Raw genomic sequence first — 26202 nt, forward strand, 5'->3', positions numbered from 1 at the left:
AAAGTAACTAGACCTAGAAACACATAAACAGTAACAAAATTATTCCACCTAAAAGAGTGTCTAGATTTCTTAAATCAATAATTACATTTTGTGTGAAAATTTATGGGCTGTACGAGGAATTTTGGAATTAGTGCTAGAATTGTAAATCTTTAACAAAATTTTATGCACATTTGGCAACACTGCTTTAATGTAAACAACACTTGAAACACCAAACACTCTGACTAAACGTGTTGTTGTGGTGGAAACTATGACAACTTTAGAGGTTTCTTATATGAATATGTAATAAAATTGGGATAATCGGCCTATAGCTAATTAATATTAACTTAAAAATTTCATAATTCACCCAAAATAAGAAAAGTTACGTTGCAAGACAGTTATCACTCTAGAATCTGACTAGGGATTTGTACTAAGAAGTTTTTAAAATCCTAATTTTTTTTTTCTAGTAGAACTGCCTTGCTAATTTAAGGGTGCGTCTTACCACTTGTAGCGTCTTATGACACGGGATAGACGGTAGATATCCTGTTTTCAAGATGAATAAATTATAATACTGAGTGAATTTTACCTGGTGAAAGTTTTTTTACAGTAATAAATAGTTTGTTTTCTTTCTCCTCTTTATTTTTATTTATTTATTTTTTTTGAGGTGGGGACGGTTTCAGGATTTTGGGATATTGGGCTCGCCTAGCCTTGGACACTGCTGAGTTGAATTTGTCGTTGGCGAGTACAATCGTAGGGCTACTCGCTATTCATGGCGAGCGCAATAATAAAATATAAAAAGATAAATAAAACTAATAATACTGTAATAGTAAAATAAATACATCATATCTGCGTCCTGAATTTAACGTCGTAAATTTTTGGGCAGCATGTAAAACTATCGTAGAATTAGAAAAATGAAGCGAAAGAATATGCAATACTATTGCAGACTCGCCCTTCAAGAAATTGTTAATTTTCCAGTCAGTGCTTTTATTCCATCCAGTACTTTTATAAAATTTCGAGTTTTTTTTCCGGGCATTACTTTTATTAAATTTAGAGATTTTTTCCACTCGGTACTTTTATTCCATCAGTACTTTTATTAAATATTGAGATTTTTTCCACCCAGTACTTTTGTTCCATCAGTACTTTTATTGAATATTGAGATTTTTTCCACCCAGTACTTTTATTCGATACTTTAGAGTACCATCCAGTCGCCTTTTCTCACTGCTGCCAGCACAGTCTTCTGAGTCTCCATAGTAAATTTCGAGTTCTGGACGTAGCGGTTGAGGGCGCTTACATCCAGAACCGGTCTCCATTCCCCTGAATTCTTGGGAACTAGGAATAAGCGGTTGTAAAACCCTGGAAACTCCAAATCCTGCACCCTTTCTATCGCCCTCTTCTCGAGTAAAAGCGACACTTGTAGATGCATGGCTTGCCTCTTCGTTCCTCTCCTGTACTTGGGCGAGAGATCCACCGGATCTGCGACTAAAGGAGGCTTTAATACAAACGGAATTTTGTAACCTTCCTTTAGAAGACGTAACGACCAAGGATCCGCTCCCTTCTTCTCCCAGGCCTGCCAGAAGCTGTTCAGCCTGGCTCCTACTGTTTGAAGGGGAGAGCCATCAGACCCTGCCCTGGCTGGACTTGGCTCCTCTTTTCCTTTGCTTCCTTGCTTCTGGCTTGAAAGTACTTCTCCCTGTACTTTTACCTCGAAAGGGCTGAGCAGAATGAGAATACGACGTCCCTTCTTTAGTTCTACGAGAAGAGAAGGACGTAGACAAAACCTTACTGGCTGTTTTAGTAACCAAATCCTGAGTAGCCTTCTGAGTCAAGTTTGCAGCCACTTCCTTAACTAAATCCTGCGGAAATAGAGCCGAAGACATGGGCGCAAAAAGCAACTCCGATCTCTGACATGGAGTGACACCCGCAGAGAGGAAAGAACATAAAAGTAGCTCTTTTCTTTATAACTCCTGCAGTAAACAAAGCAGCAAGCTCATTAGAACCATCCCTGACTGCTCTGTCCATACATGACATAAGCTGGATAGGACTACTTGTGTCCATGTCCTTCATCTCGGTCACTCTTCTGCTTAAGGCTCCCAGTGACCAGTCCAGTAAATGAAATACCTCAAATGCTCTAAACAATCCTTTCAAGAGGTGATCAAATTCAGACATAAACCACAACACTTTAGTCCTCCTCATGGCCATGCGACGAGGAGCATCCATGAGGTTTGAGAAGTCTCCCTGCGCAGACGCCGGAGCTCCCAAACCTAAGACCTCTCCCGTCTCATACCAAACGTTCGATTTAGAGGCTAACTTAGCTGGTGGAAAAGCGAAGCATGTCTTGCCCAAAGCTTTTCTTGTTTCCATCCATGTTCCCATTAATTTTAATGCTCTCTTAGAAGAGCGGGAAAGCACCATTCTAGTATAAATAGAAGTCTTCACTGTCCTACCTAAGGTAAACTCAGAAGGGGGAGATCGAGGAGTAACCGCTGAATCATTGTCTGGAAATAACTCAGAGAAGACTAACATTAACTTTTTGAAATCCACCGAATGTTGAGGTGGTTTCTCCTCCTCATCTTCCGAGATATCCTCCAACTGTTCCTCATGAGAGAGAGCCTCATCCTGATCTTCTAATACAGAGGTTGCGGCTACGTTTTGTCCTAAACGTTGACCCTCCTGTGTGGGCTCAACAGTGTCGACATGGGCGCGCTTGCGTTGTTCCATATTAGTTTCCAACTGACAGTCACTCGACTTGCGTTTACTGTCACTATTGATTCTATAATGGGGCGAGTCTGGCTGGCGCCGCCTCCTGCCGCGCCACATTCACGCGATAATCGCACTGCCGCTCCGAGGAGTCCTGGCGCGCTGCGCTCATGCGCTGGTGCTCTGTCCATTCATGGCTCGATTGTTGTAGGTCGTCACGCTGGCGCTTAGAGCCTACCTGGCGTTGTTGGCCTTCATCAATTAACTCCTGAGGCTCGCCGCGCTGCCGCTTCGGCTCCGCTTGCGCATTGCGCCTGCTTCCATCTTGCCGCTTCGCAGCTAGCTTCGCCACTTGGCGAACGTTAACACGCTTGACTTGAATATCAGCTGAATACTCCTTTGATATTTGTTGAGAAACAGCGCTCTGCCGAAACAAATCTACTCCAACCTTCCGCTGAACAGTGGACTTGGGAGACCGCCTGTGCAATATCACATCAGTCCCAGAGACAACAGGCCGCCAGTGCGACAACGGGTCTACCACAGAAGACTGAAGCCCAGCCTCACTGCCAACGACCGGTCGATAAGACTGCATCATCGACGAGAGTTGTTGTTTCATGTTTAACAACATATTCCACTTTGGATCGTTCTGAGGAGATAATTGTACAGCCTTTTCTATAGCGAATTCGTCTTCTTCATCGCTCTCCACATCTTTATTCCTTTCGGGAGACGAATCCCAGTCCGAAGGAAGAGGAGGAGCATGAATCGTTACACACGAACCAGAAATTAACTCCGCATCCGAATCCATTACTCTATCCACCTCAGAAACCACCTTCGAGCGCTTCGCAGACGAACACTCGTCAAGGGACCGAAAACGTTCAGGTGTTTCCCAATGACTACAACCCGGCTGTTGCGGGGAGGAAACGTGCGGCTGTTCCACTGACTGAACTTTCCTCTTAATCGGTCTAGATTCCTTACGCCACCTATCATCAGGTGACTCCTCATCTGAAGAGGGAGACAAAGCACTAACCTCACTTTTTCTATGGTGAGGGTGAGCGCCCTGAGCTACGCCATCAGGATCACTCGAGGGAACGTCTACGCGACTGATGGAGCCTCTCATTCCCTTTCGCCCTTCGACATAACTTCTCCCCTTCCGGGAGCTTGACAGCGGTCTTAGGCTAGGCGAACGACAGGATCGCGCAGACACGCCCTCCATTACACTAAACACATTTGTCGGACTTTTAACACTTGAACGATCACTAGTCCGACCACTTTTAAGAAAATTAATTTCTGACATTTGTTTTTTGTCCGCTGCTAAAGATTCAACCCTCACACCGAGAGCTTGAATTGCGGATAACATATCCCTCATCGTAGGCTCTTTCGGCTCTTGATCTACCACTACGGGGGAGGTAAAAGGATTAATTACATCAGACCTAGATAAATCCACAGAACGGGAAGAACTACGTCTAATCCTTTCTTTCCTAATTCTATCTTTCTCTAATTTCTGAGTATAACGCTCGTAAGCTACCCACCGACTTTCCGTTAACGAAGAACATTCTTCACATCGATCCCCATAAGCACACGATTTTCCTCTACATTTAACACAAATCGTGTGCGGATCCACAGAACCTTTAGGAAGTAGAGTCTGACAACCTTTACTACACCTCCTATATAAAGGGGAGGGGTCATATTGAAAAGTGACAGAGAAAATTAAACAATAACAAAAGGTCAAAATAACTAAATAACCTCCCAATAATAAAGATTTTAAGAATATTTGAAAAGGAAAAACTCCAAAGCAAAAGCCAAAACAAAAAGACAGAGTACATCACCAAATAAACCGTCCAATTGAATGTAAATAAGCGAGTGAATTTTCAACGTTCCGACCAGCACGACCGGCAGGAAAAATCTGATGAAGTGGGGGTGGTTCTACCTGTAGTCCACCAGGGCACTAGTGTACAACTGACATACCTGCGTTAGCCGCGAGTTTTGAATTGGTTCTACCGAGGTGTCAGGAACGCTAGCCATTCTTATATAACCAGCGGGTAAGTTTTATGTTTAAAAAACCCTATTAAATAGCGTGGTTTGTATTCCAGTTACGGTACAAATTTCTTATGGAAGGAGGTGAGAAAGATGGAGGTCTCTCTCTTTTCTGATTAATAGGTTGTGAGCTACCAGGTTTTTGTACCTTCCCAATACAGGTGCACCTGATAACTTGGTTTCAAGTGGAATCTCCATTAAATCAAGAAGCATATGGCCTGTGAGAGGTTAGTACTATCCTTTGTAATGGGGGATGAAAGTTGGATAGTGGTGGGCAATGTCTTTTTGTTGATACGCAATAGTAAATCTTTAGGAGGAAATGTTCTTGTCTTATCACGCAGCACTTTATCATTAGATGGGGAATTTCTTTTTCGAGAACTACCTACAGTAGTGAGAGAGTTAGATGATTCCCGTGGAACGTTTTCTCCTGTTTTTAATGCTTTGCATAGGCAGTAGATTTATTGATTAATCCCTTGGCATGCCCCACGCATACATGTTCAATAACTGATTTATTGAAGGCAGCTTCTAATTTATAAAACTGGCAGCTCCTACGATTAGATTTATGATTAGAGTTGCAGTTCAAGCACCTTGCCTCAAGTGTGCATTCTCCATGGTGAAGATTGGAGCAAGTATTACAAATTTTATCATTCTTGCAAACTTTCGAAGGATGCTCAAATTTAGAGTAATTAAAACATTGCTGTGGCTTCTGCTTAAAAGGTCGAGCTCTAATCCTTTTATTTTCTAGTCTATGTGAAAAGGTACATCAGCATCCTGGAAAGTAAGGATAATCATTGATGTTCCAGGTACATTCTGTACTTTCCACACTGATAGTGGACACATAGCCAATACCCCTTCTTCCGTAAATTCATATAGCTCCCTATTGAAAACCACACCCCTTCCACAGCTAAAGTTTAGATGGAGTTTGATGTCCAATTTTATATCATCATCTTCTGTCTTGAAATTGGACAATATAACAGATTGTGTGTATGACTTGGCATTTATCAAATAACTTTTCTTAGCGAATCGTTCCTACCTTCCTCTAAAGAAATTTGCAGATCTTGAAATAATTTTCTGTACCTCCTGTAGATTGGTTTGGTTTTTTATGGGATGGCATAGCTATTTCTATGTCTTTATCAATCCAGTCTGCTGGTCTGTAGACATCCAGATCTGTAGGTACCCCACCACAAAGGGCACCCTTAATACTCATATTACCTACTTTAATATTCATAATGTTACAGCTTGCATTGAATGCTTCCTCATGATAAATTAAATGATAACCAAGAATCCCATTTATCATCTCGGTTTCATTCTAATTTCTTTTATCAATCCGTAGCATTCAAATATTTTATGTAGCACATCATAATTAGCTTCTAATGGGATTTGGGTAACATGTAGGATTTTCATTTTCCTGTCGCCCAAATTAAAAATTTTTCTAATGTTCAAAGAATTGGCCTTTTTAGTTCCCAAGTCATCAACAGAATTTTCTTTAAATGAATTGCCAGAGTCGTCAACAGTGCCGGGGGAGAGCCAGCATATCCAGGGGAGGGGGGGGGGGGTTGTTTTCAGCAGAATCCATTAGAAAAAATATAAGGGTATGTGATATTTAAAATTGTTTGATTCACCTCCTTGAGAACATTAAGGCATCACATGTTGGAAAGGAAATTTGCACTCTCCACTATTGGCACAATGAGAGTATACTTCCCAGATGGTCCACTCCATACCCTACCCGAAGGATAGCATCAAAACAGATATAGAGGCACAGGTGTAAGCTGAACCCGCCTGTTAGGACCGAGACCAAGAACCTAAGGAATCCTCCTCCCTGTATCTGTAATGATGGGCTTCTAGCCAAAAGCCGAGAGTCCTACCCCAAGCATTGGATCCCCCTGGATTCCGAAGACCCAACACTTGAGAATAGTTCTGCCAAAAAGGTCCAAACCATCTTCAAGTTGGCTGAGATCATCCAATACTCTCAAATATTTGAACGCAAACACCTCCCAACCGTGACACCTACTCCCATCCATCAAAGCAAGCAGCAACCGGATGTAGAAACATCCACGCCAGTGGTAATAACGGATTTAGACACATCCACGCCATATTTTTCATTTATTTGTTGACATTTGCGCCCGTTCGTTATGTACAGACCAGTTTTAGACCTGCGCATAAACCACACCCTCCTGCGCATAAACCACGCCCACCTTTACAGGATTACTTGTTTCCTTATAACCTTTCCCCATTTTCCCCATGTCATTCAAGTATTTTTATCTGCAGCATTCAAGTATTCTACTTGACCTAGTACAGTACAACTGTGTCCTTCCTGTTATGTAATACACACATGTACATATTACATTTTACGCAATAATTACTCGTTTTCTTATAAACCCTCCTAATTTTTACCCACTCCAATCAAGTACAGTATTCTTCTTGACCTGACCCTTCTGATATCGTATGTACCCACAATACCCACATTGACATACATGTACAGTATTTCATTTTAACCTAATCGTTCTTCTAATACCATATGTTTAACCAACACCCACCTGTACATAGGATACTTGAATAACTAGGGTATAAAAAGTAATAAGAGTCTTAACCCCTCTAATAACGTTATTATTTATACGTTGATGCAATACCCACTTGTATATTTCTCTTGCTTCCATGCCCCTTTTAACCATTTTCTCCCTTATTACAAAATTTCAATTTATTGCCTTTTCCCTGGAAACCTTTGTCCGTGTTAAGCCTTTGTTTGAATTCTACTCCTTTTGTGTTCTATTATGGAACTTCCTATACAAACGTGTAGTAGTTGTACAGTAGTTATCCTTACTTAAAAGCCATAGCAAAGTTTCATGGAGATTATTATGCTACACCAGATGTAATTAATACTTTTCTTAGCGAACATAATGTGATACCCCAAAAGTTACAGTGTCAAGTGTTGTTGCTGGTTAGCATACTGCGAAGATAACCATCTGTATTACTGTAACACTTAAATTAGAATTGCTAAGACCAAGAAGAAACGCTGTTGTGGTTATACATTTAGTGCCAATAATGGTACATTTCTAGAAAGAGGTCATCTCCCCCCGTGGAAGGTAATTTTGTTTGCTTATCATTTTTTAGCAAAACAGTGAGACTACGATAGCGTCATCGAGGGTATTGATATATCCTCTAAAACCAGCATGGACTGGAGAAGCTTCTGTTTGGAGGTTACAGAATACTTCTTTGACAACCAAGAGGCGATTGGTGGTGAGGGGACAGTGGTCGAGATCGATAAATCATATTTTGGCAAAGCCAAATACCCGAGGAAGACAATTAAGTTCTATATGGGTGTTTGGGGGGATTGAAAGTGTTTCTAAAAAGTTTCTTTAATGCCTTAGTCGATCCCCTACCTAATAAACGTCATGCTACAACCCTTATTCCGTAAATTCAACAATATATCAAACAAGGTAGTGTAAATATAAGTGATAAGTGGGCTGCATAAAACAAGATATCTGAAATTGGTTACCAACACAAAAATGTTAACCACTCAAAAAATTTTATTGACCCCCAAGATCAAGACACCCAAACCCAGAACATAGAATGTTTCTGGAGGGAAGTTAAGGAATGGGTCGAGAGGCCTGGAAATCAAACTAAATATTTCAGGCAATACTTTTGGAGGGTTTCATTTACCCACCACTACCAAAAGTACACTTTGTTACATCACTTCTTCCTTACTACCCTCCACTATCTCCGATATAGCAGCAGGTGCCTGAAGACCCCGATGATCCGCAACCTTCAACCTCCCGATCATAAAGTCATTATTTATTACTTTAAGTTTAATGCAGTTCATTATTTAAGTTATATTGATGTTAGCGTGCACAGATTAACATTACCGCTTGCCAGTATATACGGAGCTTGATGTTTTTATTTTTCAGCAAGCGAAGCGAGCCCGCGGCAGAACAAAAGCCACTAGATTTAGAGTAAAACATTTGTAATGTTAGCGTGCGCAGCTCAACATTACTGCTTGCCAGTACTTACGGAACTTGATGTTTTAATTTTTCAGCGATCAAAGCGAGCTACGGCAGAACAAGAACCATTATATTTATGATAAAATTTTAAACAGAAAATATATGTTTTCCTGTAGTAAATAATATGATTTCACCGAATTTAACTTTATTTCAATTACAACCAAACGCAACAGCATGAGTTAGCAGTACTGTTTGTTCTGTTGTTTTCAATTGACACAAAGGTCAATTTCGGTTAAATCACGTTACAGTATTTACTACAGGAAAACATATATTTTCTGTTCAAAATGATTCCCTGACAGTAAGTAAAACTTTACCGAACAACTCATGCATATATATTTGAAAGATATTAATTGGTTAAAAAATCCAGCAACTGATGAAGTCATACAAAAACCAGAAAGAAGCGGAATAAAACATGCTCACTACCCCATAATCATTCTCTCAATAGGGTAAATATATGATATTCTAATTTCTAGCAAAATCAAAAATTTCAAGTAATTTTTATTTTTCCTAACATACTTACCAAGAACTACTTTCTTAGGAGTTACCTGTAACCTCCTCTCTACCGACCAGAGTTTTGTGTAGTGTACCCCCCACCCCGTTTTCTATGGAGGCCTACCCCCGGCATTAAAGAATGTGCCCCGAGGGTAGGCTTATCGTAGGTCGATGTCCGCCCGGGTCAACAGCTTCAGTAAGTTCTATTGGATTAGCACAATGCTTGCAAGGGAGGAGAGGCACTCGGGGAAGGAAGGGAGGGCCATTACCCGAAAGTAGTTCTCGGTAAGTATGTTAGGAAAAATAAAAATTACTTAAAATTTTTGATTTGTTCCAACACGAATACTACCTCGAACTACTTTCTTAGGAGACTTACACTTTAGGAGGCGGGAGTGCTATTCTGACCCCCTGACCCGGTAAGCGGAGGCCAAGAGGCCCAGGAATAACGGTACCTACTAGAAAACGGATGAGAGGGTAACTACACAAAGAGTTCAAGTTAGTGTCTAAGTACTCACCCTTTGAAAAAACTTCTTCTGATTTTGCCTTCAGTAGCGTAGCCGTGAAGAATGTGTTATCCAATGGTATAAGTTGGTACTCCCCGATGAGGCTAGGAAGCAACTGGGTAGGATGGAAGGAAAACGCACCTGTGTCTCCCGGTTGCTAGCCGTGATTGAGCCTGGGGCTTTTACCGTTACACCGCTTGGAGGGCGGAGATGACTGTTCCAATGGAGTAGTCCTTGAGGTAATGGGCAGTAAAGGTTGACTGGTTCGACCAAGTACCTGCTCGCAGGATCTGACCTACTGCCATGTTTTTCTCAAAGGCTAAGGAGGTGCTCAGGCCTCTGATGTCATGAGGTCTGGGGGTGCCTGACACTGCTATGCCTTCCTCCTTGAAGGCTCTTGCAATAACTTGTCTCAACCAGAAGGAAATGGTGTTCTTGGACACTTGCTTCCTAGTAATACCCATGGATACGAAGAGGCTCTTGATGCCTGGGCGGAGATGAGCCATTCTTTCAAGGTATTTTCTAATGGTCCGTACAAGGCATAATTTTAAATCCTCTGAATTACTCGTCCTAGGGATGGCAGGTATTGTAAAACCTTCGAACTTCGGATCCCAGACTGCTGGGTTCTGAGTCTTAGCCACAAAAGAAGGGACGAACTTGAAGGATACTTCTTCCCACCCCTTCGAATGAGAAACGTCATATGACAGCCCATGGATCTCACCCACTCTCTTAGCGGACGCCAAGGCCAGCAAGAAGACGGCCTTGAGAGTGAGATCCCTGTCCTCGATATCTTTCAAAGGTTCAAAGGGGGGGCCACCCAACCTCTTCAGGACCTTGGCTAAGTCCCACTGGGGCACCCTACTCGCCTGTGGGGGGCAGGACTGCTCGAAACTCTTGACAAGCATCGCTATGTGCCTCGAGGCCCCCAGGTCGATGCCCTTCAGGAGGAAGACTTGGCCTAAGGCGGCCCGAACTCCTTTTATGGCTGGGATTGACATTCCCATCTTGTCTCTAAGAAACACCAGAAAATCTGCTATGTCTGGGACAGAGGCCTTAAGAGGCTTAATGTGCTTCTCAGAGCACCACTTCGTGAAGGAGGCCCACTTAGCCTGGTAGACCGCGGCTGAAGACTCTCTCAGGTATAACGACATTCTCTTAGCAGTGGATGAAGAATATCCTTCTTTCTTCAGGAGCCGCTCGATAGTCTCCAGGCGTGAAGACGTAGGGAGAGTGGGTTGTCGTGGAGCCTGAGAAAATGAGGTTGATGCAGAAGGTCTGACCTGTCGGGCAGAGGCCACGGTGGTTGACTCGCCAGGTCTTTTAGGTCCGCGAACCACTCTCTCTCCGGCCACCAGGGCGCTACCAAAGTCATCTTTAGGTTTCGGGCTGTCCTTACTCTGTTGAGCACCTGCCTTATCAACGTGAAAGGGGGAAAAGCGTACACGTCTAGATTGTCCCACTTGTGCTGAAAGGCGTCTTCCAAGGCTGCTTTCGGGTCTGGTACAGGAGAACAATATACGGGGAGTTGGGCGTTGAGTTTTGTTGCAAAGAGGTCCATCACCGGGGAACCCCAACGTTGGATGATGAGCTTGGCTACTTCTGGAAGAAGGGACCATTCTGTCCCTACTATCTGGCCCAATCTGCTGAGACCGTCGGCCAGCACGTTTTTCTTCCCGGGAATGAACCTCGCTAACAACACCACTTGGTTCTCTTCTGCCCAATCTAGAATTTTTATGGTGAGATCGCACAATTCCTTCGACTTCAAGCCTCCTTGCTTCTTTATGTATGCTACTACCGTGGCGTTGTCGCACATCAACGCCACGGTGTTTCCCTTTAGAAGATCTGCGAAGTGTAGGCAAGCCTTCTGGACTGCCTTCAACTCCAGGACATTGATGTGGAGTTCCTTTTCCCCGTCCAACCAGGTCCCTCGTGCTGTTTCGTCGAGGAGATGGGCTCCCCACCCTTGGTTGGAGGCGTCTGTGAACAGTAGTAACTCGGGGGGATCGCTCGCGAAGGGCATCCCCTTGAGTGAGTTCGACCGGCAATTCCACCATTCCAGGGAGGGTCTCGTGTTTGGTAGAACTGGGATTAGGACTTGTTGTGAGTCCAGTTGGCACCAGAGGTTCTTCAGGTTCCATTGTATGGCTCTGAGCCTTACCCTCCCTTGGGGAACTAGTTTCTCCAATGAGACCAGGGTGACCTCAGTTTCTGCCAGTCTTTCGCTCTCCTGGGGCGCCCCGACAGGAACGGACGAATGATATTCATGAGGTTGTTTATTCTGTCCTCCGAAGGGAAGGCTTTTCCCAGAATGGTATCTAACGTCATTCCCAAGTAGTTCATTCTGGTGGATGGGGATAGGTTTGATTTTTCCGGGTTGATCACGATGCCCAGATCCTTGCAAAACTGGAGGAGTTTCACCCCTTGTTCCTCCAAGAGGTCCTTCGAGGAGGAAAGAAGCAACCAGTCGTCCAGGTATCGGATGGGGCGAATGCCTCGTTCGTGAGCCCACACTGAGAAAGTCGTGAAGACTCTCGTGAACACCTGGGGCGCTGTTGACAATCCGAAGCAAAGGGTCTTGAATTGCAGGATCTGGGAACCCCATTTCACCCGGAGAAACTTTCGACTCGAGGGGTGGACCGGAATTTAGAAGTAGGCGTCCTTGAGGTCTATGGTCATCATGTAATCTTTCTCCCTCAAGGACAGCAGGACTGACTTCGGAGTGTCCATTTTGAAGTCTGTCTTCTTGATGAACTTGTTGAGAGCCGACAGATCTATAACCGGTCTCCACCCCCCCGTCGCTTTTTCTACCAGGAACAGACGACTGTAGAAACCCGGGCCTGGGAGAAGAATTTCTTCCATGGCGCCCTTCTCTAACATGGAGGCTACCTCCTCTTGAAGGGCGGTCTTCTTCAACGGGTCTTTGGGAGCTAGCCATTCCGCCCGGCTGGCCGGATAAGAGGGGGTGGTTCTGCTAAGAACGGTAGTCTGTAGCCCTCCTTTAGTACGGACACTGTCCAAGGCTCCGCTCCGTGAGCCTTCCATGCTTGCCAATGTAGTCTGAGGCATCCCCCAACCCGAGGCTTGGGCGGGGATAGAGGGGCCTCCCACTCTATCTCCTTCTGGAGGAGCGGCCTGAACGGCCTCTCCTAGAGGCAGAGTAACCTGTTCTGAAGGAGCTTGAGGATGCTGGAGCCCCCCTACGGGGGGGCTGAGGCGCTGAGGACCAGGAGGAAGAGGGAGCCTCTTTCCTCGTCTTGCTGGGAGAGGCCTGGGCCGTCGCGGCACTATCTGAGACGGACCTCTTGTAGGGAGGTCTCCTAGAAGGCGTAAGCCTGGGGGTGTTCGAATCTTTCCGCTTCGAGACCTTCTCCATAATGGTCTCTAGTTCTTTTAGGGGAAACAAGGAGTTGCCCCACAAGGGCAGGCTCCTCATGGCCCGCGCTTCCCTGTCTGGGACCTTCCGGGACACCTTAGCCAGGACGGTGTCTCTTTTGCGGAGTACCCAATTCGCTGTCAAGGCGAGCAACTGGTACGTTAAGAATTTTAAGGTTTTACCCCCGGAGGTAAGAAGTTCCCTCAGGAGGTTCTGCTGGTCAGGGACCGCGGGGTCGAACGAGGCTTGCACTCCTACTAAGGTGGAAGCCCACCAGTCCAGCCAAGAGGAGACGTTCACCAGACCCCTCGACATTTCTTCCATCAAGGAGGCCTCCGATGGAGAAAAACAAACTGGGGCCGAAGAGGCTTCATCTTCTGAGACGCCCTGACCCAGGATGTCAAGGGAAGGTTCCACTTTACAGGGGCCTGGACGACGCCCCTCTGGCACATATACTTTGCCCTGAGTCTTGAGGCCCTGGAGCAATTTTGAGGAACTCTGGGTTTTGGGGGCCTCGGCATTACTAGCCACCACTTTGTCCACATACTCTTGCCCTAGGACCAGATCTCGGGCTAGAGGAAGCGCTAGAGAGGACTTAGGTTGGGTAGGGGTCTGCATTATCCGTAAAAGGCTGGACCTCCAGTAGTCTTCGTCAGTAGCTGCAGGTTCCTCAATCTTATGGTGCCTCCTGATAAGGCCAATCACCCTCCTATAGGCCGAGTCCTCCGTTGGGGAACCCTCCCTCCCGTCAGCCGAGGTCTCGGCTTGAGACCGGGGAGCTGGGGCGCCGGGCACACCGACTGGACGTCTAGTTCTTGGAGCCAGGGGCGCCGTCCTACCGAGGTACTGGACTTCATCGGCGGGGGCGCCCGCACCAGGGGCAGGGGTTAATGCAGGCATCGCCGACTCAGCGAGGACTCGCGTCCGCTCAAGGGCTCTGGGTGACGAGGACACGTTTCCCGTGGGCTGACCCGACAGCGGGAACCGTTCCTTCCGACCCGAAGGCCGCACCAGCTGGGCTGGTTCGGCCAGGCTGCCCGAAAAGAAGTGCGTTTCCCCCCGCTGGGCGGGGTGAACCGGAGGCTTCGAGGACTTTCGCCTACCTGTAGAGTCCTTCCTACGGCCTGATCCCGAGGAACCGGGTCACCGGGCACTCCCCACCGGGCGCTTCGGTTCTGGAATACCAGGCACTCCCTTGCGGTGGTACCGGTCTTCCCCGGCGGGAGCCTCCGCACCAGGTTCGGGGGTCAGAACTGGCATCACCGTGCCGTCGAGGACTACCGTTCGTGTATTCTCTCTGGGGGACAAGGACGCGGCTCCCCGTGGGCTGACCCGACGGAGGGAACCGTTCCTTCAAGTCCGAGGGCCGAACCAGCTGTGCTGATCCGGCCAGGCTGCCCGTAAGGAAGCACGGTTCCCCCCGCTGGCGGGGTTAAACGGAAGCTTCGCGGCCTTACGCCTGCCTGAAGAGGCCTTCTCGCCTTTCTCCCTGCGAGGGTTATATCTGCGTCTGGAGGATGGCCTTCGTGGCGAGAAATCCCTGGACTGCCGGTCCGGGGAACGCTGCAATACAGACCTGGGAGGCTCCTTCTTGGCGACGTCCTCGGCTGCAGAAGTGACTGAAAAATACGCCAAAGAGACTGGAGAAGAATTAGGGACACTTTTCCCCCACATGGGGTCATCAGAGGAGACGTGGCCTGCTTGCACCAGGACTCCGTCTCCCAACACACTCCCGAAAGTAGTTCTCGGTAAGTATGTTAGGAAAAATAAAAATGACTTGAAATTTTTTATTTGTTCCAACCCGAATACTTACCTCGAACTACTTTCTTAGGAGTTACCTTCCCCACAACGGACCTACCTCGTCTCCTACTCTGGGTAGGGGAGGGTGGTAGGGAAGCTCTGTCAGACGAGACGCCCGGCGAAGCAAGGGGGGAAGGGGCGCTAGTCTTCTTAGGCGACCTCTTCGTCGCCTACTTCTTCTTGGTGCTATACCGCACCCACTCAAACTCCTGGGGAAGAGCAATGGGCACTTCCCCACAACTGACTTACCTCGTCCCCTACTCTGGGTAGGGGAAGATGGCTGTATAAAGAAGCTCCATTCGACGAGGCATCGGGAGAAGTAAGCGGCGATGAGAGGATCGTCTTCCTATGAGACCTCTTGGATGCATTCTTCCTCTTGGTGCCGAAGCGCACCCACTGCACTACGTTCCAGGACTAGCACTCCGGACACGTGGCTGTAGGAGAACATAAGCTGCCCCTACACGACGAACACAGAGGATAAGGGGAGGAAGGATGATTTATTGTTAAATTGTTCTCTTCAGCTATTAATTCCTTGAAGGGAATCAAGGAATACACTGGGTAAGCACAAGGGTGGAAGGTGAAAACACAGGAACACCCGGGAATAGTACACAGGAAACACAAGTTACCACGCGGGGAACACGTGGGACACTCAGAACGCACACAAAGGATCGATAGAGAACGAGGGCGACGTGTTGACACGTCGCGACCAGAGAACTTACTGAAGCTGTTGACCCGGGCGGACATCGACCTACGATAAGCCTACCCTCGGGGCACATTCTTTAATGCCGGGGGTAGGCCTCCATAGAAAACGGAGGGGGGGGGGTACACTACACAAAACTCTGGTCGGTAGAGAGGAGGTTACAGGTAACTCCTAAGAAAGTAGTTCGAGGTAAGTATTCGTGTTGGAACAAACTGGAATTCGCTATAAGAAATGGACGAGTGCTGGCTAGTTTGGGATTTTTCTCTATATGTTTAATAGGGACTGGGGCATAATAACTTACATACCAGGAGATTAAAACGTGAAGTCCATTGTTTACATCTGAGAGACTAAAGGGGACTTATTGCGCATGTTTTCCCATGGTTTGGGGAGCTTTCTGTGCATTTACAAAGACGTATTTATCAGGTGGTTTTTTTAAACCAATTAACGGCTTACAAGTATTTCTTCATAAATACCCGGATGTTATTCTACAACAGCCATTTTTTTTTTCAGCTTCGTTTTGAGATTCAACTTAACCACCGTCTCCAAGAGGGAACTTAAGGGAAGCACATCAATCTATTTCAAAAAAAAAAAAGAAGTGACAATGTCACTAAAAAGGTAATGAATTATTTGTGCTTTACTTTTCATAACGGAAGGATTTATTTGTGATTTACTTTTAGTTTGTGACCTGGGATGGGGTATCTAGCTAGCGGTTGTGACCTGGGAAGGGGGGTTTCTAGGTTAGGTTAGGTGGGTTTGTTAGGTTCTGTACCCGTTTACAAATATCAAAAGTTAAATAATATCGTTTTGACCCGTTTTCAGCCACTTACATGAACCATATATTTTTCCAACTAGTTATCTTGTGCTTATTTTGCATTTCTGACCATTATTATTACCGCGAATCACTGGTTTATTACATTTCCCCAACCAAAAAAAAAACCCTGGTTTCCCACTGGTGTCCCCTATCATTGTCTTTATATAAGAGGGTCCAAAAATTCATGAGAGAGTGGTTTGCCCCAATAATCAAGGTCAGAAAGGTATAAAATGCAAGATAGCAAGTAGGAAAAATATATGGTTCATGTATTTGGCTAGAAATTAAAGTATCATATATTTACCCTCAAAAGTAAATAGGCTCGGAATGATTATCATTTTAATCAATCAATAAGCTAGTTATAATTTACAGTCACCATTATAAAGAGTAAAATGTCAAAATAGCAAGCACTAATCCTTTTCAAGGGGATGTGTGTAGGATGGCGGCCACCTTATTTTCAACTTTATCGGAAACTTGTATAGAATATAAACTGTTATAAATACCCAGGGTAAGTACTTACTATACCGATATACAGTGGTAACTCTACATACAAATTTAATCCGTTCCACAAACGACTTCGGGTGTAGAAAATGTTCGGATGTTTTCCCATAAGAATACATTGAAATAGGATTAATCCGTGGTTGAGCCCCAAAACCTATGATAACTCCTAAATAAATTACTACACATAATTACACATGACAAATGCACTCTAAATTAGATAATAGACATGTACAAAAGAATAATTATAAAGAAATAATAAATTAGAAACGTGTTTTTAGCGTCACTTTACCTTAGAAAGTCCAGCGCAGGTGTCGGTCTTGCTAAGCAGAGAGACAGACAGACGGGCGCCGAGGGGGTAGAGGGCGTGACTACGATAAACGTACACTACCGTAACTTATTCTAACTTACACTAAGTGAACTTTAACCTAACTTAGCTTATTTATTTTTTTTTACATTTTCTTTTTTTCTTTTTGATGATTAATTTTAATCACTTTCACACACTACACTTAAAATTGATTGAATTTTTTTCTCTTCACTCTTTGCCATTTTCTTTGAACCACTTCCTTCCTCCTCATCACGAGTTTGCTTCACAGTTTTTTTTAAAAGAAGCTATCTATAGAAAGTTGCTTGGTGCGACTTTTCAGATGTTTCGAAAATGAGTTAGGCAAACATCATCGAACTGCGCAACTACACGACAAACCTGCAATTTTTTTGGATGGTATTTGTCGATGAAGTCGACCACGTCTTGATATTTTCCTAACACCTCTTTTATTTGCGCGGAACCTAACACAAGCTCTACCTCCTCGATCCCTTCCTCGTCATCACTCATGTGCTCAGACATAGCATGGAGTTCCTTGAGCTCCTCTGTAGTAAGTTCGTCGTGATGTTCGGCGACGAGTTCCTTGACGTCATCTGCGTCGACCTCCAGACCCATGGACTTGCCAAGGGAGACGATTTCCTCTACGTCTTCCGCTGCACCCACCACGGGATCAGGTTCGGGGTCAAAACCTCGAAATATCGGGGAGAAACTGCATCAGGCCACAGCTTCTTCCAGGCAGAATTGAGGGTTCGTCGAGTTAATCCCACCCAAGCCTGATCTATGATCTTCAAGCAGTGCACGATGTTAAAGTGGCTTTTCCAAAATTCATGCAAAGTTAAGTTTGTGCTTTGCGTGACATTAAAGCACTGCTTGAATAGGTGCTTGGTGTAGAGCTTCTTGAAGTTTGAGATGACTTGCTGGTCCATGGGCTAGAGGATAAAGGTGGTATTCGGTGGAAGATACAGCAAATAGGGCAAGAGTCAACCGATCCTTCATTGGCTTATGCCCAGGCAATTTCTTCTCTTCGGCAGTGATGTAGGTTCGACTGGGGATCTTCTTCCAAAACAGCCCGGTTTCATCATAATTGAACACCTGCTGCTCTACGTAGCCTTCTTCCTGCACGGTCCCTTCAAAGCTCTTCACAAAGTCAGCTGCAGCCTTTGTGTCCGCACTAGCAGCCTCTCCGAGGCGAACAATTGAATGAATCCCAAACCGTTTCTTAAATTTTTCAAACCAGCCACGAGATGCCTTGAAATCGTCTGAGGAACGTTCGGTTGAACTCTCCCCAGCATCACCCCCAGAGCTCGCCTCCTTCAAGTCAGTGAAGATGGCGTGCGCCTTCTCGCAGATGATAGTTTCGGTGATGGTGTCGCCAATAATCTCTCTGTCCTTGATCCAGATTAGCAGAAGTCGTTCCATCTCTTCAATGACAGGACTACATCGTTTTGAAATGATGGTGATCCCCTTGGAAGGTTTCACTGCTTTAATGGCTTCTTTCTGTTTCAAAATAGTCGAGATCGTCGACAAATTTCGGCCATATTCTTTTGCAAGTTCACTCACCCGGACGCCACGCTCATGCTTTCCAATAATTTCTTGCTTTACTTCTAAAGAAAGCATTTCCTTCTTCCTTTTCTCACCACTACCACTTGCGAAACTAAGCCTTTTAGGACCCATGATTTACGTAAAAACCCGTAAAAGGATGAACGTAAAAAATCACGATTAAAATAGTTAATAGCAGAACGCACAGGGCACAACCACACAGAAGCCGAATAAAACAGAGGAATGACCTAAGCCACGCTAATTGAGGGTCCCTCCGAGGTAGAAGTGCTGCCTTCTATCGGCGGAAATAAAAAATACTGTATATCCAGCGCTATGAGTACTATCTACGCGTACGTGTACTGTATTGTTTACTTCGGGGGTAGAGTAGGAACGTGTTCGAATTGTACTTCGCATGTCGAAAAATTCGGATACAACCAGTACGACGAAAATTGCTTACTTCGTGTGTCATAATAAAATTCGGATGTAGAGTCGAAAAATTGCTCGAATTTGACTTCGGATGTGGATACGTTCGTGTATAGAGGTTCCACTGTACAAAGATTTTGAAAACCATCTGATTTGACGTGAAATTTATTCCACTGTACAAAGATTTTGAAAACCATCTAATTAGACGTGAAATTTATAAGTCGAACAAGCTCTGTACTTTGCCACACAGTTTCTCGCTCCCATAGTTCCTAGAATTCCCTATAGATGACGTTCTAATCGAATCAACAGCGCCATAGCGGCGGAATACTAAATTAATCATCGGCCGCGGCAATTTGAAACAACCCAAGAGGACCTCACTTGACCTGGGGATTAACTTGGATTAACTTTTTCACCCAATCATAACCCATTTTTTCTAAAAATTCAAATACGGAAACAGGAGCACCCATCAGTGTGTAGATACTTGTGAATCTTTTTTCAATTCTGTCGACCCTAGTATGGTTAGGATTGTGAATTTTACAACAAGTGCCGAGTTTACAAAATATTTATATAAAATGGGACTTTTAGGTGATTTTTCGGGCATTTGTGAAAAAATGTCGTATAGGTGAAATGCGCTATAAGTATGATGGAAAATGGGCGAATAGTGGCAAAGCTAAGTTTTTTTTGCCGTTGTTCATATAGTTATTGCCGAAAGAAGATCGCCGCTAACCACGGTAGCTTTATTTCATGATCAAAGCTACCGTACGAAGATGCATTTGTTATATTAGCAAGTTTTATTTACAGTTTTTCTCAGAACCAGATTCTCCCTTTGTACAAAAAGTTTGCCTCACACACTAGTTGATAGGTACAACTTCTGTCGCGACATGTGTGCGGACATCTTAGTGATGGACCGTTAGAAAAATTGGCAGTGTATATAATTGAAAAACGTTATTTGAAGGCATTCCTGGAATTAGTTAAACGTGTTTATCTGCTCAATACCCACGATTCTGATTCCGAAAGTCCTAGTCCGTCCCAACACCCGTCCCCTCCACAACGTAGTGTAACAAACCATCCACAAAAAAAGTTGTCCCATTCCCCTACATCTAAAAGTGCCCGTCCAACGTGCCCTCCCGAAAAGAAGTTGTCTCTCGGCAGAAAGGCAATACCAGTTGAAGACTCGGACTTCAGTGACTTCGATTAAATAGGGGACCGTTGTAGAGGTTACGAATAAACCCGCAAGCTGAACAGAAAATAATGTAAGTACAACCCTCTCCGTTTCTGGTATGTGTGATCGCGGCCACATGAATGCATGATGTCGGCCGATTAAGAATATGCTTGTGTGTATGGGTGATAGCGGCCACATGTATGTATGATGACTGCCGATTAAGAATAGGCAAGTGTAAGGGGGGTCACCTGTTTAGGTTTAAGATTAATTACACGGCAATGTACGGGTGGTTGCAGGGGGGCGTTAACCCCCCACGTTAAGGAGAGACACGTCTTGTAGGTAAGGTTAGGTGGGCCCATTAAAGTTAGGCAGTGTTCTATTCTAGAGTTATTGCAGAACATCCTTTTGTAGGACAACGTCCACGTCTTACGAACGGTTAGAAAACAGGAAGAAATTCCCGTTTTCTGTGCCTGCGGGAGGACCTGGCCGCTGATCTACAAAAGGCTTCTTTTTTAAGTATCAATTTCTGATTTGCTAAAATTAACATAACTTACAGTAGGTTCTTTTATTCGGGGTTTTCAACTCAACATACTGTCCTCCTTACATGCATACCAGTCTAACGTAGCAGTTTGTTTACAAACAATGTTGTTGGAGTTACTAGATTTTCAATAACAGCTATACACAGTTTAGTGTCAATTTACTAAAAAGGAAAATTGTACATACGACCACAAGAAAAGTTTTGACTTAGGGAGCCTTTGTATATCAGTGGACAGTTCCTCACACGTTCATTAAAATGGACATCAACTAACCTAAACTATCCCCCCTAACCTAACCTACAAGCCATGTCCTTACCTACTTACCTAACGGGGGGTGGGCTTACACTGCCGTATTCTAAGTTAGACAATACATACAGGTGGCGTTATCATACATACACCTGATACTTTAAGAGAAAAAAAAATATAAATTTGGTCACTCCAGCCTAGATCTTCTTACCGCTAGGGCGGTAGTAAGGAACAGGCAACTCTCCCTACGACAAGGTAGGCTAAGGCAGGCTATAGTGGCCTCATTCCCTACAAGACAAAGAACCCAAGGTTGTAAATATACCACCATTTCCCAAATACTCATGTACGTTAAGCTACGCCTTCTAAACAGTACTGTTCACATTTCGGGATAGAAATACGTAAAGCCGATGAGACTGTGGCTGCGAACCATAGGCTACATTACATTGTCACGGCGATATGCCTTCTTTAAGAGGCTACAGTGCCGTAATTACACATATGGCCGGGAAAATAATGGCATTCCTTAAAGGAGGCCGCTTTCCAAAAGCTAAAATGCTTACCGGCAAATTTGGAGTTATCTCAACATTACATTTGTGACAAAAAAATCTATTTGAAGACGCAGCTGTCTCAACTCCAGCCTCCGCCATTTTGGTTCACTTAAAAACATTGGTCAGCATTTCGATTTTAGTCAAAAGTAAATTTTAGGAAAAAAGTCTTATTTACTCAAAATATATGCACAAAAATAAATAATAATATTATTTTTTCAGTTTCCTTTATTTTTTTTCTTCATATCGACTGTAAAACTGAAAAATTCTAATTTATAGCATTTGTGAATGATCTTAACTGTCATCGTCATGAGTCTACTGTAAAATATCGATGAATTACGTGACTTGTAGTACAATGTGCTGTAAATAGTTCACTATTATAAAAGCAAAACTATTTGATGAAATTTTGGCGATAGAACTTTCTCGCTGTATCACCAACCGAGTGACGTCAATTTTATAAGCAAATGGTGATGCAATAGCGAATGCTTTTACGTTCCACGATAATATTAACTGGGAGGACGAATTCTAGGTGTGGTATTAAAGCAAACATTACAGTTTAATGAATCGACTGTGGCGAGTTTTATATACACTAAAGACTAAAATGGGTTGAATTCCATAACATATAACTTTAACCGCTTTGAAAAACTACCTTACCCAAATACAGAAATAATAGTTTTCGGATTTATCATAGCCCGGATCCCGATGTTAGAAAGAAAGAAGGAAACTAAAGAAATAAATAAATATTTTAGATTTACAGAAGGGATTAGCAAGCTGCAGGAACCAACACAAATATAACTTGGGCAAATAGGTGGTTATTATAGAACGAAAGCAAGATCCAAAATCTATCTTTCGTGGAGGCCTGATTGAATATTCTTGGAAGTAGACCTACTGATGGGTTAAGTTGATAATAATAATAATAATAATAATAATAATAATTATTATTATTATTATTATTATTATTATTATTATTATTATTATTATTATTATTATTATTATTATTAGCCTACTAGCTAAGCTACAAACCTACTTGGTAAAGCAAGATGCTATAATCCCAGGGGCTCCAACAGGGAAAAATAGCCCAGTGAGGAAAAGACAAACAATAAACGATAGAAGAAGTAATGCACAATCAAAATAAAATATCTTATAAACAGCAACAACATTAAAACATAAATTTCATTATGTTTCAACATTTGCTGCAAGTTTGAACTTTTGAAGTTCCCTTGATTCAACTAACCGATTAGGAAGGTCATTCCAAAACTAGGTCACAGCAGGAATAAAACTTCAAGAGTACTGTGCAGAATGGAGCCTGGCTATTAGAATTAACTGCATGCCTAGTATTACGAACACGATGAAAGTTTCCGGGGAGATCTGAATGTAAAAAATGGCCAGAATTATAAAAATTCTTATGCAACATACATACCGAACTAATTGAACAACGGTGCCAGAGATTAATATCTAGATCAGAAATAAGAAACCTAATAGACCGTAAGTTCCTGTCCAACAAATTAAAATGAGAATCAGCAGCTGCAGACCAGACAGGAGAACAATACTTTTCCTACTTTACTCTGATGGCTGCTTTTCCGGTCCCATGCAACAGGGGAACCCTCTCTCTACAGGACCTCCACTTTCGTTTTACCTTGTTCGTTTAGAGTATTTAACGTTTCATATCACGTACTGTTAAATCGTCACTGTCAAAAGACTCATGAAATAAGAAAGTCTTCAGTTTCCTCTTGAAAACCTTAATGTCTTCAATCATTCGAATGTTTCGTGGGAGCTTGTTATATAGTCTCGGGGCCTCATATTTAAAGGCTCTGAAGCCTAAAGTAACTATCCTCGTGTCGACACAATTTGTTGGCTGTGTAATATGTAGCAATTCTCTGAAGTATTTTGGACGCCCGGTTCTGATAACTTGGTGGGTTAGTATACATATTTTAAGTTCAATTCTCGCTTTAATCGGGAGCCGGTGTAAATCGATTAGTATAGGGGTGATCCTATCTCTAGGTGGGACACCTTTTATTACTCTTGCTCCTCCGTTTATTATGTTTTGTAATTTCTTAAGTTGCACTTTTGGTAAATTGTAGTAGACAGAGTTACAGTAGTCAATCTTTGTAATAACACAGTTTATCACAAGTTTCTTTACAAAATTTTCGTCCAGGTAGTACTTTTTTTTATAAACCCAGTATTTCTTAGATGATAACCAGCCGTTCTTATTACATTATTTATTTGGGCATTTAGAGACAATACTTGAAACAAGGTAGAATGAAAAAAAGATTAAAACACTTCTTCAGAATAGATTGATCACCAAAAATCTTGAAAGACTTTCTCAGTAAGCCAAATTTTTGTTGTTGGGGAACCACTGCCCTTGATCTCCTTACAATCGTACTTTGAGTTTTGTTAAGATTCAACTTCATACCCCGTAATTTGCACCATGTTTTAGCTAGATCTCCATTGATGGATTCAGCAACCCCAGATCTATATTCAGGAGATGCAATTGATGCAAAGAGAGTAGCATAATCTGCATTATGGTGCCCATCGACAACAACTCCTTGCGATCTATTATTTAAAAATTCAACAATGATGCTAAAAAATGACCCACCCACTCCCAACTGTTTGAGTTTGAAAACAAGAGTCTCATGATTAACACGGTCAAAAGCAACACTAAAATCAAGGCTAATCATACGAACTTCATGACCACAATCAAGGGATTTCTGTACAGCATTGGAGATTGTAAGAAAGGCATCACATGCTCCAAGGCCTTTACGAAAACCAAATTCCAAACTAGGGACCAGATGATTGCCTACTGCAAACCTATTAAGACGTTTTGGCCAAAGACGTTCAAAAGCTTTAGATAATATGGGAGTTATGGACATTGGGCGGTAATCAGTTGGACTTGAGCTACCCCAAACACTTTTACATAGAGGAGTAACCTCACCAATTATCCAACAAGTGCTAAAAGCTCCTCATCTTGCAAACTTGCACAAAATAACAGATAATTTAGAGCTAAGAAATTTGCAGTCTTTATAAGATACTAAGGCAAAATACTATCCATAAACATCAAGGTCCATCAAGAGAGCTTTAATTTCAGGAGATCAAAAAGCTAAACTAATTAGTTTAGCCTCAGAAAAACAGGAATGAGGAAGATAAAGTTTCTCATTACTCTGCTTACTGTCAAACACATCTGCCAAAAGGGTTGCTTTTTCCTTAGGACAGTGAGTAACAGAGCCTTCTGCTTTAAGTAAAGGAATAACTGTTGCATCTACACCAAAGAGTGCAGATTTAAGGGTAGTCCACCACTTATGCTCCTGTACCAGAAAGGGTTTCTTTTATGGTTAAATTGTATTCCTTTTCAGTTGAAGCATAAACTCTCCGAACAAAAGTTCTTAGCTGGGTATAGTTATTCAAAGGTCAAATCTGATCTTTTAACCATCCAAAGATGATAGCCCTCCTGCTTCTCCAAATAAGCATGTCTACAATCATCATTGAACCAGGGTCTGTCCTTCACTTGATACTTTAGCAGACGAGAAAGGATACGCCTATCAATTATGTTGACTAGATTCTCATTCAAAGGGACAACACGATCTACACTACCATACAATCATAACCAATTCAATCCCAAAAGATCTTGCAAAATCCCATTCCAGTCTGCCTGAGATTTCATATATATATATATATATATATAAATATATATACATACACACACACACACACACACATATATATATATATATATAAATATGTATATACATACACACACACATATATATATATATATACATATATATATACAGTATATACATATATATGTATATACACACACACACACATATATATATATATATATATAATATATATATAATTATGTATCTATATATATATACTTATATAGTCATATGTGTATATATATGTCAAATTATATACATATATATGTATATATATATATATATATATACACACACACACACACACACATATATATATATATATATATACACGTATATATATATATATATATGTATATATATATATAATTTGACATATATATACACATATGATTATATATGTACATATATACACAGATAATTATATATATATATATATATATACATATATACATATATATATATATATATATAGGTGTGTGTGTATTGTACGGAACGAGTGTTAAGCACTCGATCCTCCAAGAAATTGAGGTCGTGTGTTTCATCAACATATTGTAATCCTTATTTCATATCAAACGAACACTTGTGCAGATATTATTATATGTTGTTCTTAGAGAGAAAGAAATCATCTTTCCGTTAGGTATACTCACAAAGTACACTTTGAATTTTACCTACGTCTACTGTACTTCGCTCCCCTCCTGTGTCAGGTCTTTACATTGGTGACCCCAGAAGCTGACCTATCAAGCATGAGCGACGCAAAAACCGAAAACGCAACAGTCGCTGCCACCCAGGTGAAGCTCCCTTGTTCACTCCCCGCAGCACCGAGGCGTAGTTCGACAGAGCTGAATCTATTTTCCGTAATCGACAAATTACGCGGACACAACGTATGACAGA

At 42.9% G+C, this 26202-nt stretch overlaps 1 protein-coding gene across 2 annotated transcripts in view; it reads right to left on the reverse strand.

Moving 5' to 3' along the window:
• LOC137615261 (E3 ubiquitin-protein ligase RNF126-B-like) overlaps positions 1-21818 on the reverse strand; it is a 61331-nt gene extending 39513 nt beyond the window's left edge. For both annotated transcript variants that reach the window (XM_068344986.1, XM_068344987.1), the window contains exon 1: positions 21665-21818. In XM_068344986.1, coding sequence (XP_068201087.1) covers positions 21665-21751 — 87 coding nt within the window. In that variant the 5' untranslated portion in view covers positions 21752-21818. The remainder of the gene's footprint in view (positions 1-21664) is intronic.
• Between the last annotated feature and the right edge of the window lie 4384 nt (positions 21819-26202).

This window comes from Palaemon carinicauda, chromosome 21, assembly GCF_036898095.1.
Source record: "Palaemon carinicauda isolate YSFRI2023 chromosome 21, ASM3689809v2, whole genome shotgun sequence".
In the NCBI taxonomy this organism is placed as follows: domain Eukaryota; kingdom Metazoa; phylum Arthropoda; class Malacostraca; order Decapoda; family Palaemonidae; genus Palaemon; species Palaemon carinicauda.